Source organism: Sceloporus occidentalis, unplaced genomic scaffold (genome assembly GCF_023333645.1).
Source record: "Sceloporus occidentalis isolate IW3139 unplaced genomic scaffold, rSceOcc1.0.p SCAF_34, whole genome shotgun sequence".
NCBI lineage: Eukaryota > Metazoa > Chordata > Lepidosauria > Squamata > Phrynosomatidae > Sceloporus > Sceloporus occidentalis.
Window position 1 is genome coordinate 6,150,255 of NW_028317014.1, and position 18,613 is coordinate 6,168,867.

General features: G+C 38.9%; 1 protein-coding gene across 1 annotated transcript in view; it reads right to left on the reverse strand.

The window, feature by feature from the left end:
* Window positions 1-10,451, reverse strand: part of LOC149298193 (proto-oncogene DBL-like) — a 28,774-nt gene extending 18,323 nt beyond the window's left edge. The window contains exons 1-6 of the mRNA XM_089487658.1: window positions 10,391-10,451; window positions 9,128-9,242; window positions 7,034-7,124; window positions 1,821-1,940; window positions 1,110-1,226; window positions 386-535 (exon numbers count right to left, since the gene is read on the reverse strand). Coding sequence (XP_089343784.1) covers window positions 386-535; window positions 1,110-1,226; window positions 1,821-1,940; window positions 7,034-7,124; window positions 9,128-9,242; window positions 10,391-10,415 — 618 coding nt within the window. The 5' untranslated portion in view covers window positions 10,416-10,451. The remainder of the gene's footprint in view (window positions 1-385; window positions 536-1,109; window positions 1,227-1,820; window positions 1,941-7,033; window positions 7,125-9,127; window positions 9,243-10,390) is intronic.
* Window positions 10,452-18,613: the final 8,162 nt, after the last annotated feature.

The following is an 18,613-nucleotide window of genomic DNA, read 5'->3' on the forward strand; positions in this document are numbered from 1 at the left end:
CCTCATGTATAAATTCCCCATGTGTGCAGATAGGGGTACATCCAAGCACCTTTTGGGTTCCAAGACGATGAAGAGTGAAAATCACTGTCAACCCCTTTGGCACTCAAAGGGTGCAGTCTTGGCTCATCTAGTAATGATCCACAAAGTCATCACAGTCTTCCCCTTTGCCCCAGAGAAAAAAATAAAAAAAGTCCAATGCCAGTGGATTGTAAAATTACGACTGGATACATGGGGATATGTATATACTCCACCAGTGGTCCTATGTGGCTGGAGTGGTCAGGCCCCATTGAATTCTATGTTCCCCTTAAAATATAATAAGCCTATTCAAGACAATAGAGGATGTAATGCATCATTCAACACAACCGCGTGTTCTAATTACACTTACCTTCAGTTGGCAGTATTTTTCAATGCGATTTGCCAGCATACGCTCAATTGAATACACGTCACTAGGTAACTCTGTCTCAGCCAGTTCAGTGCCGAAAGCCTGTAGCCTCTGGGCAATTTCTTTTACTGTCAGTGCAAAACCCTCAATAGCCTGGTCCATAATATAAAAAAATTTAAAATGTTAGACATTTATTAAACAGAAGCTCCAAATAAACGATTGTAGTTTGGTCAAATCAAATGATACATAAAATAACAGGTCAACTACCTTACATTTTGTTTGCAGACTACTTGAGCAACATAAGCTGAAAAAAATGTCTGTAATATGACAATCCCTCTCCAAATTGTTTATACAGGAGTTCTGTCTCTCACTATATTTATCTATACTAGACTGGCATGCTAGTCAATTATCAGTATTCGGCTAGCATAGATGCAATTGCCTACTGCTACTCGCATTGATTTAAAAAGAGAGAAAAGCTCCCATTGACTTTGCTAGGAGTTCTCCTGAGCAATTACAAGAAGAAACCTTAAGTGCACATACTGGAAGCAGTGGAGGGAGGAACAAGGCAGAACCCTAATTTCTAAGTCCAATAACTGAAGAAATTCTGCACTTATTGACACACAGTATAGGCAAAATGGACTCCAGCGCAGGTCTTGCATGCAAAGATGGTTAAAGTGGCCCTTTAAGTCTAAGATAGTAAGAAAGGAAATAAAACATAGTAACATACTGTTCGGAAGACAATCCAGTCACAGTGGCGATATTGCAATGTTCCTCCAAACTCTGGTGTAAGTTGCTTTTCATCTATATAATTTAGCAAGTCAGAAGCAGAGCTCAGCATAACAACCTGAGAGAGTGAGAAAAAAGCACAGGTTTTCAGACCCTGGATATAAAAAATGTCTGAAATCTATAAAGATTTTATTGCCATGCTAAGGACCCACTCGTGACAGTAAGTGGGCTCCCAATACGCCCCAGATCCCTCCATAGAAAGAACCAGCACCACTATTACCAACATCAAGATCATGTTGTATTATAAAATGTTGCTCTTGTATATCCAAATTCTGGCACTAGTAAGCAGTCAAGTGATGTTTTGGGTTCTTTGCCAAGAGGCGAGCTAATGCAGGTATGGCAGGTGGATAGTACCGAGGTGCGTCATAAGAGAGGTACTCAGCGGAGTTGTGTGTTAGTATGTGTGTTAGTTACATGATGGGGGCAAAGAAATCCTGCACTCTAGTAACCCTTGGTTTTCACTAGTCAAAGATCACAAAGGAATAAGGGTTTATAGTAATGTTGTTTTCAAGCAAATTAACTAATTTTCACTTCGATTAGGTGTCTGTGGTTTATGGTAAGACATTCTGGGCTAAAGATTCATGAAGGATACTTGAAGGTGATATTTAGACATTAGCATTGCATTCTCTACAAACATGACAGATAATAGTACCGGCAGTTTGAGTATGAAATCCTCCTGGCTGAACCGAAATCCAATGTCTGTGAAGGTGCGCTGGAAAAATCCTGTGGGCCGTAGAACCAGAACCAGATGCAAGTTCCCAGGAAATGAATGCTGTGATAAACAATAATACGTATGACACAAAATATTATATGATGTATATATATAAAATGTTGAATACTTTATGATTTTCAGAGACAGCTTAATATATAGGTATCCTGTGGGAGGTCCCTTTAAATTTCTATCCCTCAGCTATTTGTCATGCTGACACTTTCCTGACACTGATTGGCCCCCTTAAGCTCTCAGGAACAGCAAATAGGATTGCCACCTTTTCCTCAAAAAACACCAGCCATGGTTGTGGGCTGGTGAAGGTGGAGCCACAAAGGGGGCTGAGCCACTCAAGCGGAGCCACAAGGGGGGCTGAGTTACTCAATGTTACATGACCCAACGAGATTGAGCTTCAGGATCCTCAGTACAGGTACCGAGTCCCCGCAGCTCAGTTCTCCTAAAGCAAGGTGGATATTCTGAAGCACAGTAGACGTACAAACAGAGGTCTAAGCCATACTTATTTATTACTTGTATTTTTTTCTAAGATCTCGAAAAACACACACTCATAGATGCATAACCCCAAAAAACATGGCTTAGTCCATTGGAAAAAATAAATCTGTTTTAATAGAGGGAGTTTTTGTCATGTTAACAAGGTTATTCCACCATATGCCTCTCTTTTGCAGTCCATAAAGATTGTTAACAGAATACATATGTTTAAACTGTCAGTTTTATATATATATATATATATATATATATATATAGTTGGGCAACTGCCTAATTTATATTGGTAAAATATATGTTCTTATCTAAATTTTATCTAAGCATTTTGTTGCTTTTTCACTCTCTCACACCTCACTCACACTCTCACAAGCTTACTTATTCTCACTCTCTCACACTTTCTCACGCTTACTCACTCTCTCTCAAACATTTTCACTCTCTCTCAATGTCTCCCTATCGTTTCCGCATCCGTCTCCTTTCCCACAGCTCCGCTTCTTCTCTTGCCTTTTATTCTTCGGTCTCCTTTCTTTGTCAGCTTCTCCTTGTTATCAGCTCCATTGACAAGGCCTTCGTGGAGTGCTTCTGCATCAGGGGCTCCTCCAATTGTGGCAGAGGGTGTGCCTGGAGGCTTCACCCTTTTGAAGAAGTGGTCTGGGAGGCCTGGCCACCGATGCTGATACTTGGGAGAAGTGGACAAAGAAAGAAAACAGAAAAAGGAAGACAGGAGAACAAGAAGAGGTAAAAGCGGAAAATGCAGGAAAGGAGACAGGGGCGCAGAAAAGGTCAATGGAGATGGTAGGTGAGCCCCTGCTATTCAGAGCATCCGGGTATGGTAAAATACCGTCCGGGTGGCAACCCTAACAGCAAACCAAAAATTGTGTTAACCATCTCACAAATAACCAAATAAAAAAAGGCCTAGCTTTAGACCATGTTACTCTGCTAAACATGTTTGTATTAAAGCAGGTAGCAACTACTAAGTTTATACAAATATCAGATTAGTAACATAACTAAAATGACAAAAGCCGTTTTATGTACTACAAGGTGTTTATGGACTACAGGTGTCTGTGGTACTACGCTTTCCTGGTTTTCACTGTGGCCTTCCCGCTTTTGGAGCACCAACCCACTTTCTACACTATGATGAGACTGAGAAGCACCAGTTCCTTGGCATCACGATAAAACAAAACAAAAAAATAGTTTTGTAGCAGTGTGACATTGTGGACAGAAATGCTTTAAGATTTAGATAGATAGATAGATAGATAGAATCTAACTTTTAAGATTCTTTTGAAGGCAGGCTCTTTTATGTGCTTGTCTGCCTATGGTTAAGCTAGTCTCTCCATTTTGTATTTGCACATATTCGTTACTAAAGAATAAATAAAACAAACAAAAATATATTTATATATGCTCTTTCCAAATATGTGTTTTGTCAAGAAACACTGATCAATTGTAAAATTGATAATTTACAATAATATTTATCAGTAAACCAAGTGAAGTTGTGCTCCTCTGTTTTCACATATTCTCCTCTGCCACCATGCTTTGACTTTGCTGGAACATTAATGCCTTCAGGAAGAATAATAAAGAACACAACACTGACATTGAATTGCAAGAGCCATTGTTAGTAATATTAGTACAATCTGAAGCACCCTAGGCAATGAAACTACATGTCCTTCTAACATAAATAATTGCTTAAAACTAAACAATGAAATGCAAATTGACAAATTAAACTACACTTACATAAGTCCATATATTAGAGATAAGTCATTAGCTGTCAAGAAAGTCTCTTCTGGTGCCTCAGACAATGTTTTTTTTATATACTCTTATTGTCAAGAATAATGTGGATAATATAAATATGTTTAACTCTAGAGTTTTACTGTAAAAAGGTCTACATGTCATTACATTTCATTGAAATGCATGGGAGTGCTTTCTGCGCATGCAAACAGAGGGGTCTTGTTAGATCCTTCAGCACCAGTGGCCGAGCTGGAGCTCACTGATGGTAGGTATATCACGTGCCAGGGAATGTGTTCAGCCAAAATGGCCAGAAGGCAAAGGGGCAAAGGATGGTTCTTCCAGGGTCCCCCTGAAGAGGAGACCCGATGAGGTCTTCAACGAGAGATGGTTGCCAGAAGCCACAACCCCCCCCACCATGAGAAGGCAAATCCCCAGGGACCCGACTCCATTGGGGTGTTTTTGTGTGATAAAACACAAATCAGTGCAGTATATCAAATCACACGAACAAGCACAAGACATTTTTAAGTGAGGGACTGAAAAGCAAAAAAGTTCGGGTCCAAGGTGGATTTTGTGCTCTTATCTGGCCTGGCTATGCTGTGAGAATCTCCCCCTTCACAACCAAATCACGTGCATAGCCTATTGAAGGCCTAAAGGAGCTCCAATATTAAGACATAATTAATATTAAAGTAGCCACTGTGATGTAGACAGGTGTCACCTTGAATACTTCAAACCCTTTGGTGAGATAGCAATGTGATTTAAGGGGCGACGTGTTTCACAGACTCCTCGTCTGAGAAAACATGTACATTGATCCCCATATCTCACACCCACTCAAATAACTCGTACATATACTACGTATACTACGACACATTACTTACCCAGTAATTATAGTTTTAACTTAAAATTTTGGGGACTTTTAATTCTTTATACGATTTTAGTAAAAAAATTAAGTGCAATGTAAGACTCATTGTAACAACACTATATTTTGTGATCATTGCAATGTACATATAATAGATATTACCAATTTACTTTGCGATGGTGTAGCCAAATGTTTCATTTACAATTTCTTTGTACTTCAGTCAAGTAACTTTATGAGTAGGTCGGTAAATGGTCACATTTCTTCTGCATATCAATGACACACAAGTAACATGCACCTTAAACGTAAAATGATCATTAGATTGCAGCATTATATTCATCTAAACAGGCCAAGCTTTGCTAGGTCAGTAAATACGTAGGACGACTGCATTAGCGGATACCAATGAAATGTATATGCAGCTGATTGTGATGTCGGCACAGAGTGCTGTGATTTATTATTATGGCAGGGCAAACTTGGATTCCCTGCAGCGTAACATATTCCGCATGCTTAGAAGATTCCTATTCAGCAATTTTCTTTGCTAGAGCCCCGAACGGTGCTTTTTGCTGCACTGCTCTGCATTTGAACTGGAGATGTGCAGTTAAGACTGCAGACAGTTTCCTTACCGCATTCCTTTGCAGTCTCATTGTGCCTCTTGGGGGATTTGCTTCTGCCATGTCTTGTACAAGCCGAAATAATGATTTTAGTTGTCCTGTCGTTAGGGATGCATTGGTGATGTCTGCTCTGCTTGCTTGCTCGGTGTTTAAAATTTGCTAATGCAGAGGAGAGCAATGACTGGGCTGCAGCCGTCACTTCCATTACCACAGCACTGCGAAAAGGAACTACTGTATACTACCGAACTGCTCAGACAGCGAGCCCTGCATTGATTCGTCAGTGTGCACGTTACTCTACAGCAGACACACATCTACTGGCTCGCATAACCACACGGGGAAGCTTCCTCCGCACAGAACCACCGAATATACACACACCTGGCTATCAAATGTCTGCATGTGATGGGACAAGGCTTATTTTTAACCTACACACTGCCAGCTGTCCTGTTCAGGAGGGCCAGACAAACCTAGCAGGGAAAGTGTTAAATGAACAGATTTTCTAAAGGACATTTAATATATGGGCAATGCTTAAAGACACTGAAAATATGAAGTGATTAAATAAATCAGGAACAGAACTCTATGGGCTTTATTAAAAAATATTGTGGTTTTCGAGCATTGGCACTCAGCAAGAGATTTATATCTGCGGTTCTCTAATAAAAAAAAATGAAGAGCGCAGTTACTTGAAGAGATGAGTGAGACAGCTGCTAAGGAGCACAAGTCAAATCGGGGCTCAGCTAGCCCCCTGCCTCGGCTTCCGAAGACTGCACATGAACTAAGTCAGACTCACCCTTCCAACACCTTAAAATGGAAGGAACATTGAAAAGAAAGCCCTTTCTGTATTTATTTTGATGCACGCCCAGGTCAATCCGCCAGTCATCCACGAGGACACACAAAATCTAACAGCAACATCTCCATCCCCCCGATCTTTTACAGTACCATTCTTGGAGTTATAACAAAGGGATTAACGTGTTAATAAATGGCTCCCACATATCAAACAATTTTGCACCCTTTTACTTTTTATCTTGTAGTGTTAGGGTCCATTTTCACGGGAGAATAGAGAGTTTTTGTCTTCCAGTGTGCCATGGAAGGGGTTTATTCCAATTGTCTAGAATACTCTTAATCTTCAATAGAATGAGAATTTATTTTTTATTTTTTGTTAAATTAACCACCTCCATCCCACAGGGAAAAATGGAGGTGTACAGGATGGGGTCTGCGCCCTCTTAAAAGGGACTCACCACTATAATCGTCTGGCTTTTCTTTAATTTACGTTTAAATTAACAAAATTTGACATAAGATATGGCTGGGAAGTGTGGTTGCTGTAGATTATTTAGATGATCTATTCTTCCCATTCCCACACAAGCTTCTAAGAATATGGTCAATTATGCCGAGACCTGTCTGGGATGTGTCAAATTGTAGTCCAATAGACCCTTGTTTAATATGTCATTAACACTATGTTTCATACAGAATTAACTTACGGATAATTTCTGCAGTGCTAGTTTTATAGACATCCAGGTATCCAGTCTTCTGTCTAACAGGATAATGAATTTAACATCCCTTTCTTGTTTGCTACAAGGGAAAACATTTAAAATATTACAGAAAAATGTTTCCAAGTGAGATTATTACATTTTTTAAAGAACAGCTACAGCGCCCTCCACAAATATCGGCACCCTTGGTAAATATGAGCAAACAAGGCTGTGAAAAATGTAAATTATTGTTTAACCTTTCGATCTTTTCTTCAAACAATACACAAGAATACCCTGCTCTCATGGATATCAAACAATTGCTAACACAACAGAGGTTTATCAAAAAAGGTTAAATATATGTGTGTCACAGCTATTGGCACCCTTTTAGTCAATACTTTGTGCTACCCCCCCCCCCCCTTGCCAAGATAACAGTCGCTCTGATAACAGCTCTATAATGCCTGATGAGGTTGGAGAATACACAGCAAGGGATCTGAGATACTGGTCGACTCTCCTGTTCAGTTCACCCCACAGGTTTTCTATAGGGTTCAAGTCAGGGGACTCGGGTGGCCATGGTAGGACCTTGATTTTATGGTCAGTAAACCATGTTTTTGGATCAGAGTAGAGGCTTTTTTCTTGAAACCCTTCCAAACAACTTGTGTTGATGTAGGTGACGTCAAATTGTAGTTTTGGAGACTTTCTGACCCCAAGTAACTAACTTCTGCAATTCTCAAGCTGTGGTCCTTGGAAATTTTGTGGCCACTCTAACCGTCCTTGAGACAATATAGACACAAGTCCTTTTCCTGGTTAATTCATAACATTTCCGGTTGATTGGAACTTCTTAATATTGCCCTGACAGTGGAAATTGGCATTTTCAAAGGATCAAAAGTTTAAACAATATAGACAATTTTCACAGCTTCAACTTTCTTTGCTCATATTTACCAAGGGTGCCAATATTTGCGAAGGGCACCATAGTATAAGAATTAGTACAGGTCCCTATTAATTACTTTAAATATTCAGGCGGATATACATGGAATTGTAAAACAAGGCTTCTGGCAGTGGCCCACAATTTTTGGAACTGAGCAGGTCATGATGGAAATGACCATGTCTATCTCTTCTCAGCTCAACTTGCATTAATTACCAGATAACACATTCAAATAACTGTGTGCAATAAATATCCAATTTCAAAATGTTTCTGTTTTCTTTTCCGATAATGATTGTAGAATAAACAAGTTTAAGATAAAGGCTAATATTGATTGTGAAGGTACAGAATAAGGACACAAAAGCATAGGTTTCGCTTTCACTTTATTTAAGTTCTGGGCTTTCTGAGATTACTATTGTAACTTTCTTCATACAGCTAATTTCAGTTTTATCTGAAAGCAGCTAGATTTTATGTCCTGCTTATCACTAGCGGTTTGTGCAAAGGTACCATTTAAACAACAGGTTAATGGACTGGTCGTATAAAAACCTTAGTGGCAACAGAAAATGAAACAGGAAAGGCACAAATGGAAGCCAATAACAGTCGGGAGAATAGAACAGTAAAACTGTAATGCAAGCGATAGAATATTTACCTATAATATATTTGTAAAAGAGTAGCAGTAGGGAACAAATAATCCTGACATGACAGTGGTCTCTCCTAGAAGGGCTAAGGCAGGATCAGCAGGGACATTTACTTGGTTTCCATGATGCCTCGATGTTAAGGAGTTAACTATATAGGCAGTCTTTGGTCATAAGTGATACCTTTGTTGCCTCCCTGGGATCTTGAATACTTAAGTAACTCTACATTTTCTTCTTTGTTGGCCCATATAAAGGTATCATCTACATGGCGCTCAGCTCTCTGACACCGAACCCTTCCCGAGGGAGGCTGGTATGTGTTGAGTCCTCGAAGTGATAACATATTTAAAAAAATGTAAGAAAGGATTTTATAGAAAAGGTCATTTTAAGGAGTATTTTTCCTCCTCCTTAGATATAGGTCAGATCTGTGTGTCACACCTATCACTGCAGTTTTTAATGTTACATAATATTATGTTTACATGTCAGCTAGCATTCTTACCCTGTTTGTGGAAAATTCAAATAAAGCATTGTTATATATAATATATATATATATACCTTGGAATGGAAGTTAAGTAAGTCAGTATATTCTGGAGATCACATTCAGGAACGTCATTGAATGTCAAATTTTCTGGAAGAGTTATGATCCAGTCGTTATCTTTTCCTCGACCGCCTAACAAATCGAAATAAAGGATTTATTAAGTTTATTACATTTTCATGCAGATTAAGTTATCAACATAGTATGGTCTATTCATTGGTAGTCCTGGCTGTCAGTTAAGTTACACTCATTAAACCTTCTAGAAACAATAACTTGATTATGCACTAAAAAGCTCAGATGCTGTTGAATGCTCTCATGTTTCCCATTAAGATTCCCATCAAGATTCTAATGCAGTTGAGTTAACAGTCATCTGCCAGTCTGCTTGATTTATCAAGAGTTTGAACTGTTGACTCATGTCCAGAGGAGTCAAGATGATTATCTTGCTCTACTTTCCACTGCAACTCACATCGTAAATTGAGTTTCAGTTGACTCCACTTGAGTTGGAGTGAGTTTAGTAAATATGGGCGTTGCTTTATTTAAGCCAACTCAGCTGAGTTGGTCTCAGCAGCTGGACTTAACTGCCAACCTAATTTAGCTCAACCTTTAGTGAATGTTTATGGAAAAGTCCAGTATACATAAAAAACTGTGAGTCATAATCATATATTAATAAAACAGGAATAAAATGTCACAGAATAAATATTCTGTAAAAGACTGAACTCTTTGTAGCCCTTGAGGCATTTTATCAAAGCATTTTTTCCTGCGAAATTGGAGCATGACAATTAGATTTAATTCAAGAGTCTAATTATTCTGATAACTCCAATGCCTTTTCCTACTTTTACCTATTAATCGGGAATTAGGAAAGTTCAGTGCTCCAAACCTGCTAGCTAAATGATGACATAAACTATGAGACATACTTATTATGAGAAAATCTGGGGCAGGGTTCTACATTTGGGGCTGTTCCCACGGAAACCAATGGACTGTTCCTGCTAAAAGTGCCACATTTGCAGAATTTCTCCTAATAAATAAATATAAACAGCATTTATATTATCTCTCTAACACTATTAGGTTTGCTAAATTTAAGATAGGAGGGAGAATAAATTGAATAAAAAAAAACACTGCAGTGGGGAAACTATATATGTACGGATGTAATGTTTTATTAAGTACACGTCTCATGGCACTAGTCTCTTAAACATAATGCTGGGGGTATCACTTTGCCAAATAGTTTACGAGTTCATCCTGAGTATTCAGTTACACGGGCAAACAGGGAACCTCGCTGTACTCACCAGACAAAAAGGCAAGGTCTTTCATCAAGAGATCCGTGATGTCTTTAGCGCAGATAGGAGCTGTCGTTTCTGTGAAACAAGCAGAACATTATTAGGTTTGTAAAATAAAAATATTTTGTAGATAACAAAAAAGATAGTACTTTATTAGGAATTAAACAATGTGAGTGTATATGTGTATGTATGTATGTGTTACTGTGAGTGTTTATGTGTAAGTATGTGTGTGTGTTTGTTAATGATAGTGCGTATGTGTTATACTGAGTGTAGTGTAAGTGTGTGCGAGAATGTATGTTACAGGGCAGGGCAAGGGGCCGGTGGTGCCATTCAGCTGGCAAGAAGGTGCCAGCCCTCCCCTCCTAATGTAAAATGAAGTCATGGAGCGGTAACACAGCTCTCCAACAAACTCTCCTGACAACTTTTTTGTGGTTGACAACTGAGTTGTGGTTGGATGCATGACTTTATCAATAATTTCCTTTAAATGATTTCATTCATAAACCAAAAGTATGTAATATACACATTACAATTATTTCTAGGAACCATTCCACCAACCACTCTCAGCTTCTAGGAAAGGGAGGCATCAGGAGGAAAGAGAGTTAGAGAGATTTGGGTTATAAACAAGGATCGTTGGAAGGCATGCCCAGATTTATTTATTTCAGTGCCGTAAAAACGAGTTTTCACTACAGGCTCAGTGCTCGGTTTAAGGGTATTTATAAATATCTAATTTATTTTTATATATCTATATTTATAAATATCTAATACCAGCCTGTCAGTGATTAATGTTAGATTACTACGTAAACACACAATGGCATCCACACCCAGGTATTTCTCTTTTTTAACAGACCAGGTTATTATTTTTAAATCAGCCATGGGTAATATTCAGCAAGACACGGATAAAGATAGGGACACTTTGTGAGCACTGTAAACATGTGTAATAAAGAAGAAGAATTAAACTGAAAAAGGTAACTGATATGTTCATGTAGACCTATTTTTCTTTTGGAATCAGGTGGACTACCCTAGCCTTGCCTTAGTTATGATATTAATATTTTCTTGCTATAAATCCCTGTACAGAAAATAACACACTGACTTCAGCAAACCTCTCTATAAAACAACCTTGAATATTGATAATGGCAGTAGTGTGATGGTCTGGGGTTGCTTCGCTGCTTCAGGACCTGGGTGACTTGCCATAATTGATGAAACCATGAATTCCGATCTTTACTTGAAAATCCTGAAGACAAACGTGTGGCCATCAGCTTGTGACCTAAAGCTCAAATGCAGCTGGGTTACGCAGCAGGATAATGATCCAAAGGACACAAACAAGTCCACCTCTGAATGACTTAAAGACACAAAAAGTCCTGAATTAACACAAATTAAGAAAATGTGCCAAAATTCCTCCACAGCGATATAAAAGAATCATTTAAAAGCTGTATTTTGTGTTTACCCTCATTGTCTTTGTTTTATATTAAAATTAGTTAGATGACCTGAAACATTTAAATGTGACAAGTAAGTAAAATTAGAAGGGAAGGAGCAAATATTTTTGAACAGCACTGTATCTGTTAGTGTATAATATTTGTTCACCTTAATGTTAAGTAATCACCCTTATACTTTAGTTTGCATCAACTATTTTATCTAAGGTCATATACACCATATAACCAAAAGTATGTGATCAGTTGATCACACATAGATAGATAATCTTGTTGGACATCCCATATCAAAACCATAGGCATTAATATGGCGTTGGCCCCACTTTGTGGCTATAACAGCCTCTGCTATTCTTGGAAGCCTTTCAACAAAATCTAGTGTGCCCATCCAGCCAAAATAGTATTTGAGAGATCTGGCACTGATGTTGCATTAGAAAGGGTCACAACTGGTATTTTAATTAATCCCAAATGTGTTCAATTGGTCACGGCTCCATTAAGGCCACTCAAGTTCCTCCACACCAAACGCGTCAAACCATGTCTATATGGACCTTGCCTTCTGCATAATGGCACATTCATGATAGAACAAGAAAGGGTCTTCCACAAACTAGTCACAAAAATTTCTTTGTATGTTGTGCCATTAACATTACCCTTCACTGGAACTAAGGGGGCTATCCCAAACCCTGAAAAACAGCCCCAGACCATTATCCCTCCTCCACCAAACTATGCAGAGCTCTATGTATTCCTGGTAGGTAGGGTTCTCCTGGCATCCACCAAACCCAGATTCATCCATTAGACTACCAGATTGAAGTATGATCCACCTCTCCAGAGAACATGTTTCCACTGTTTCAGAGCCACTCTACAGCTGATGCTTGGTCTACCGCTTCGACCCATTCTACTGCCAATGTTTGTTTATGGACATGGCTGTTTACATGCTCTTTCATCTCATAACAAAGTACAATTTATCATAGGTAATATTGTGGTCTGACTTACCATCAGTGATAGCGTTAAGTATGTTGAGTGCAACGAAGGTGGTTTTTAACAATATCATGTGACGGTATAAGTAGAAAACTTGTGCCACAATAATATGTTAAAACTGAAATCACCAACCTTTACACAACAGATACATCGATAGTGACTGAAGAAAAATTTCAAGAATCAAGTGTGCCGATTTTGAATCACTTTTGACTTCCACTTACCTTCAGTGATCATTAGATCATTTTGTCTTGGGGACAAAGTCATGGCACTTTGTTATACCTACAAGGTGCACTGTTATGGCACGAAGGCATGCTGTCTCATTCTTAGATTAACTTTCTTGGTGTGACTCTCGGTTCCTGGAACATGTTTTCCTGATAAATTGTACATTGGCTAATCATTGGTCAAAAGTAGAGCATGAACTTTACGTAACAGAAGAATTTAAAAAGTGAGTTTAAACTGATACGACTTGTCAAGATCGAGAGAAGCCCTTTTAAAGGAGCTGAGTGTTAAGTGAAGGTTAAAAACGATATATGCCTGTTCAGTTTGCATGGCCTCCACCATCGGCAAACAACAGATCTATATAATACACACCTAGAAGCTCCACATAGTAGACATGACAAATAGGTTCAGGGGAAAAAAACAGACCGCAGCTCTGCTTCGTCTGCCAGAATTCAAACCCTAGCATCCATAGCCGGTCAACAGAATAGTCCGGTAATTCCAATTGAGCAGAGCTAAGATATTATAGTTAAATATTATCAGTACTATCCAGCGCTAAACTGTCCATCCAAGTGGGCAAAACATTGCCTTACTGTCACATTTAGCAGTCACTTGCCATAAAGTGCCAGAGCAATTTTTTATGCCCAGTCCAGACCCGGTACTATCAATAGGCACATTGGACCGTGCATGTCTTTTCATATATGCACAGTTGGCTAATTAATACATTTAGGTTGTAAATAAAGGTTGGTATCATGTAAAAAAAAATTGCTAAATATGTATCGTAGTCGTTGAAAAATCATAATTCACCGTAGCAATACAGCAAATGAATTTAATTTTTTTGAATGCCTTTCAAGAGTTAACTTTGCTGATTTGAATGAAAGGCCTATTTAAAGTAGTATTATCGAAAGGAACAGTCACATTAAAACTCTACTACCTTTCCGTTGTTGCCCTGCAAAGAAAACCACTTGTGCGCCCATTTGCATGTCTCGAGCTGGTCTGAAATGAGCTGTGCCAGGATCACGCAATCATCTACAAATTATCTAAGGGCTCCCTATAGCTTTGGAAAGCATAGCTCATTCTGATCAGCCTCTCGGAACATCATTTGTCTACATTTCCATGATGGCATATGGGGAGAAAATAACACCATGCATATTCCATATAACAAATCTGTTCTCTTTCCAGGATGTAGTTCTGTAATGAGAAGAAATTATCTCAATGTGCTTTATTCACTTAAGCGGGAGTTCACAGCTGCGGTTTCATCTCCCTGACTCCCTATGCAGCATGAAGGGCCAACCCGAGTGCGTCCCCCCCGCCCCACTTACCGGTACTTCTGAGTCCCCGGTGTGTAGCCATCACGCAGACCTTCCCCGGCTGTCAGAGATCAGAGTTCCGCACCGGTGCCGGGAACTCTGATCTCTGACAGTCAAGGAAGGTCTGCGCGACGGACGCAGACAACCCCCGTTGCTCGCCACACCTCCATCCGGCTGCAGCGGAAGTTATCTACGCGGATTGCGTAGACGTCTACACACTGCCCCAGCTATACGACAGGGGACTCAGAAGTACCGGTAAGTTTGGAGGAGGGAGGGGGAGGGAGTGTTAAATGGGGGCCATAAGGCATTTCTGGAGGCAGAGTACTCCGTGAAATGCCTTTTAACCCCCTTAATGCCACTCTGCCTCCAGAAATGCCTTTTAACCCTCTCAATGCCAGAGTGGCATATAGGGGTATAAGGCATTTCTGGAGGCAGAGTGGCACATAGGGGGTCAAAAGGCATATCATGGGGCACAGTGTCATATAGGGTTAAAAGGCATATCATGGGGCACAGTGGCATTTAGAGGGTTAAAAGGCATATCATGGGGCACAGTGGCATATAGGGGGTAAAAGGCATTTCTGGGGCAGATGTGCATAACTGGGGGCAGGTTGGAAAATAGAAGGAAATAAAACCAAAATATTTTTTGTCAATCATAGCTTTTATTGAAAAAAAAAATAGTTTACATGAATTAACATTTACTGGTAAAACTTTTTTCCTATAGGGTCGTCTTATATTCAGGTTTTTTCTTTTTTTCCTAAATTAATATTCAGATTTGTGGGGTCGTCTTATAATCGAGCAAATACGGGGTATATATATATATATATATATATATATATATATATATATATATATATATAGTTCTTCCAATGTACCTGGAATTTCTTTGAGGTGCAAAGTTTAATTATATTCATTAACTTGTGAGTTAATGTGCTGGGATTTTAGGTAATGTATAGTCACTATTAGCCTATTTTTATCAATTACACTGAAAGCTGAAGGTCATTTTAATAATGATATCTAATATTTTTAACACATTTCTCTACTATAACACCACTTCTGCTGATGTCATTAACTGCTTTAGGCATTGAGATTTATCATGGCACATTATAGCTATTTTAGACAACTATCACTTTCTTGTCAAATAAATTGCTTTTCCTAAGAAGCTTTAAATTTAACACAAAGATCTAATAAAACAAGATTACCACACAACAGACAATGGATCCTGCTAAAACCTGTTACCAAACAATGCTATATCTGTTAAAACAAGTAAAAAATCTTATGATTACTTAAAATACAAAAATCTATAAAAGATAATTACTTCATTTTTGTTAAATGAGGTTTACTGCGTAGCGCAGTGACAATTAGACAGAAACGCCAACAGAAATGTTAATTTTTTTTTTTATATTTTTGTGTTTTTTTATAAGATCTGCCGGCAGATGCAGGGAGGAGGCAGCCCTTCTGCCGCATTAATGGAAGACAATTGTCCTTTACCCCTATCAGGGTCCCTGGAGTGCCACTGCTCAATGGGCCGATCAATGACCCCCCCCTACCAGCCCACTCACACCCATCTTGTACAATCCTCCATAGTTCATTTCTGCCCAGTGCTGTTCTTCCCCAAATGGCGAAGCCCCGGTATATAATGCCATATCTTAGTGCTCAGCAATAAGGACTGCCCTCGGTTAAGTCTACGGCAGCATCCAAGGTAGATACATCTCTGTGTGTCAGGTGTGAGAAAACACCACACAACCAGATGAAGTCCATACGATTTTGTAGGCACCACAGCCCATGGAATGGTATAAGAGGACCCATCAGTATTTATGTTGGCAATAAATGGCAATAGATGGATTTACAATACAGGCAGGGATTAGATAGAAATTGAATAGCTTTAACTGAATGTGTATTAATTAAAAAAAGAAACAATTGATAGGTTATGTTTGACATAATAAATCTTTGGGCCCCGTGCATGTTTAATACCTGGGCCACCATGCTCCTTCCATCAACCCACCCCATGCCAATCCCACTGTCCCACCGTCCCACCATTCACTCCACCTTAAGATCCTCCTTTAAACACATCTTATGAAAATAAGTGGAAGCCTAGGGTTATTGGCATATGAGTGCAGTTTTTCTTCAAGGCCACCTTAAAACTAACACGCATACATACATACATGCTCACATACACACACATTCTTGTGTATGTATGCTCCTGCTCTCCTGCTCCTCTCCCCCTCCCAGGCGCCACTCCAACACCATACACTGACACCCATAAACACGTTAACACCAATACTAACACACACTCATGCTAACACCATACACTTACACACTCTAACATCATACTTAACAGACACATGAATGCAAACATCATATGCTCACAACTATTAACACCTTACAGAGTAACTCAAACGCTAACACCATCCACTCATGCTCAGGGATGCTAACCTTGTACATGTCTGTGTATATATACAGTATGTATAGTGTTAGAGTCAGCATGTGTATTTTATACAAAATGTACACACTGACAAATAAATACAGAGCACCCTGCGAGACGTATTGTTAAGACCCCCAAGCTGCTCCTACACGCAGTAACACACAAACATATTTAGATGCACAAACATATGTACTTACATACACAGTAACATACTAACATGCTTATTTTCACGCACACTAACATACATACTCACAAATATATACACAACATACTAACATATTTACATGCACAAACTAACATATGTACTTATATACACAGTAACATACTGACATACTTACAAACATACAGTAACATAAATACACACACATTAACATATTTACGCACATATACATACATACATACATACATACATACACGCATTCCCTTTGTGCCACTTTTGTCTTCTGTGGTTGAGAGGAATGGCACGTGGGCCATGCGTACATCTCTCTGCCTGTACCCTGCCATTTAGGCATATTCTCCATTTTAATATTGCCCAGTCACATAAAAGTAGAAAGGAAGAAGTTCAGTGCCACTGGCATCAGTTTAGTCAATATTAGCCATATGGCATATGTAATAAAGTTGATTCGTTAACATGCAATATTATCCATGAACAAATGACATTACGCATTGAAGTCAGACTACAAAATAAATGAAAGAGGTAGAACACGTGGGATTGACAGCATATGATATCGAAATGCTGTTTTGAGCATTAATAACTGTAATTGGAACTGTATGAAAAAGTGCGGATATACCATGTAAATTACGGTTAATTGCCTCTTTAAGGATGCATTCTACACTGAGCAATGGAAAAATGGTTCCACACATGAGACACGCATTGTTCTTTAATCATTTTAGCTGTGACAAAGAACCAGGTGTTGCCTTTTATCCAAAGATGTATGACAGATGTTTCCATGAGCTTTTCAAAAATGAATTTCGAAGCTACGATTTAATATTTGTCCTCTTGTTCTAGCTGCGTTTTCATTCAACAGGTCCTATCATATCTTAAATTATTGCCAACATTAACTTTAATGAGCCTTAAAACAAGACAAAAGATAAAATAAAATATTGATGAGAGAGAGTCTCATTGTCCTGGCGCTCTGTGATCAACGGCTAGTAGATTTCCTAGTATGTGATTCAGACATACAGTACCGGTTGCTCCTGGGATGTAAAATTAGAATTTCGTTGGTGTTAGTGGGGCAATTAAGTTTCTAGAAGTATCAATGAGGGTTGTCAGGGTTTTTTTTTTTGAGTGGCACCCTTTAAAGATGCTGTTCCACTTAAAAAAAACATAGTATTTTCCTTCATGTTAAGATAATTAATAAATCTCAGTAGAGCTTTCATTTTTTTTTTCCATTGAAAGACCGAATCGCATAATAACCATAACCTTGGGGGATATGTATAGGAGGTCCAGCTGAGGTCGGTGGGCGTTCCTGTTGACGATCATCTTAAATAAAGTGTCATTAAAAAAGATAAGGTATCACCTTATAGTTGGTAATGTTTTACCTATATAGCTCATTTATAGGTTAAAAAATAATGATTGATCTGAGATGTCTCCCTCCCTTTATTCCTATGCCAGCAAAAAACCCACATACAGATAAAAACTATAAATATGGCCCACAGGTACACTGCGTACACACACCCGCACTCCCTCAAACCTCTCTTCTATACGGCCATATTGACCTGTTCTGGATGTTTATTCATTTACATTAAGCAATTTCTTTCCATATGTGAAGGTGCTGTCCCTCTCTTGGGGGGGGGGGGTGCAGCTAATCAGACAGGGTTAAAGAAAAGATAATTATATCTGAACACAAGAATGATTTGGATCTCATCTTCCATAACTTAAAAT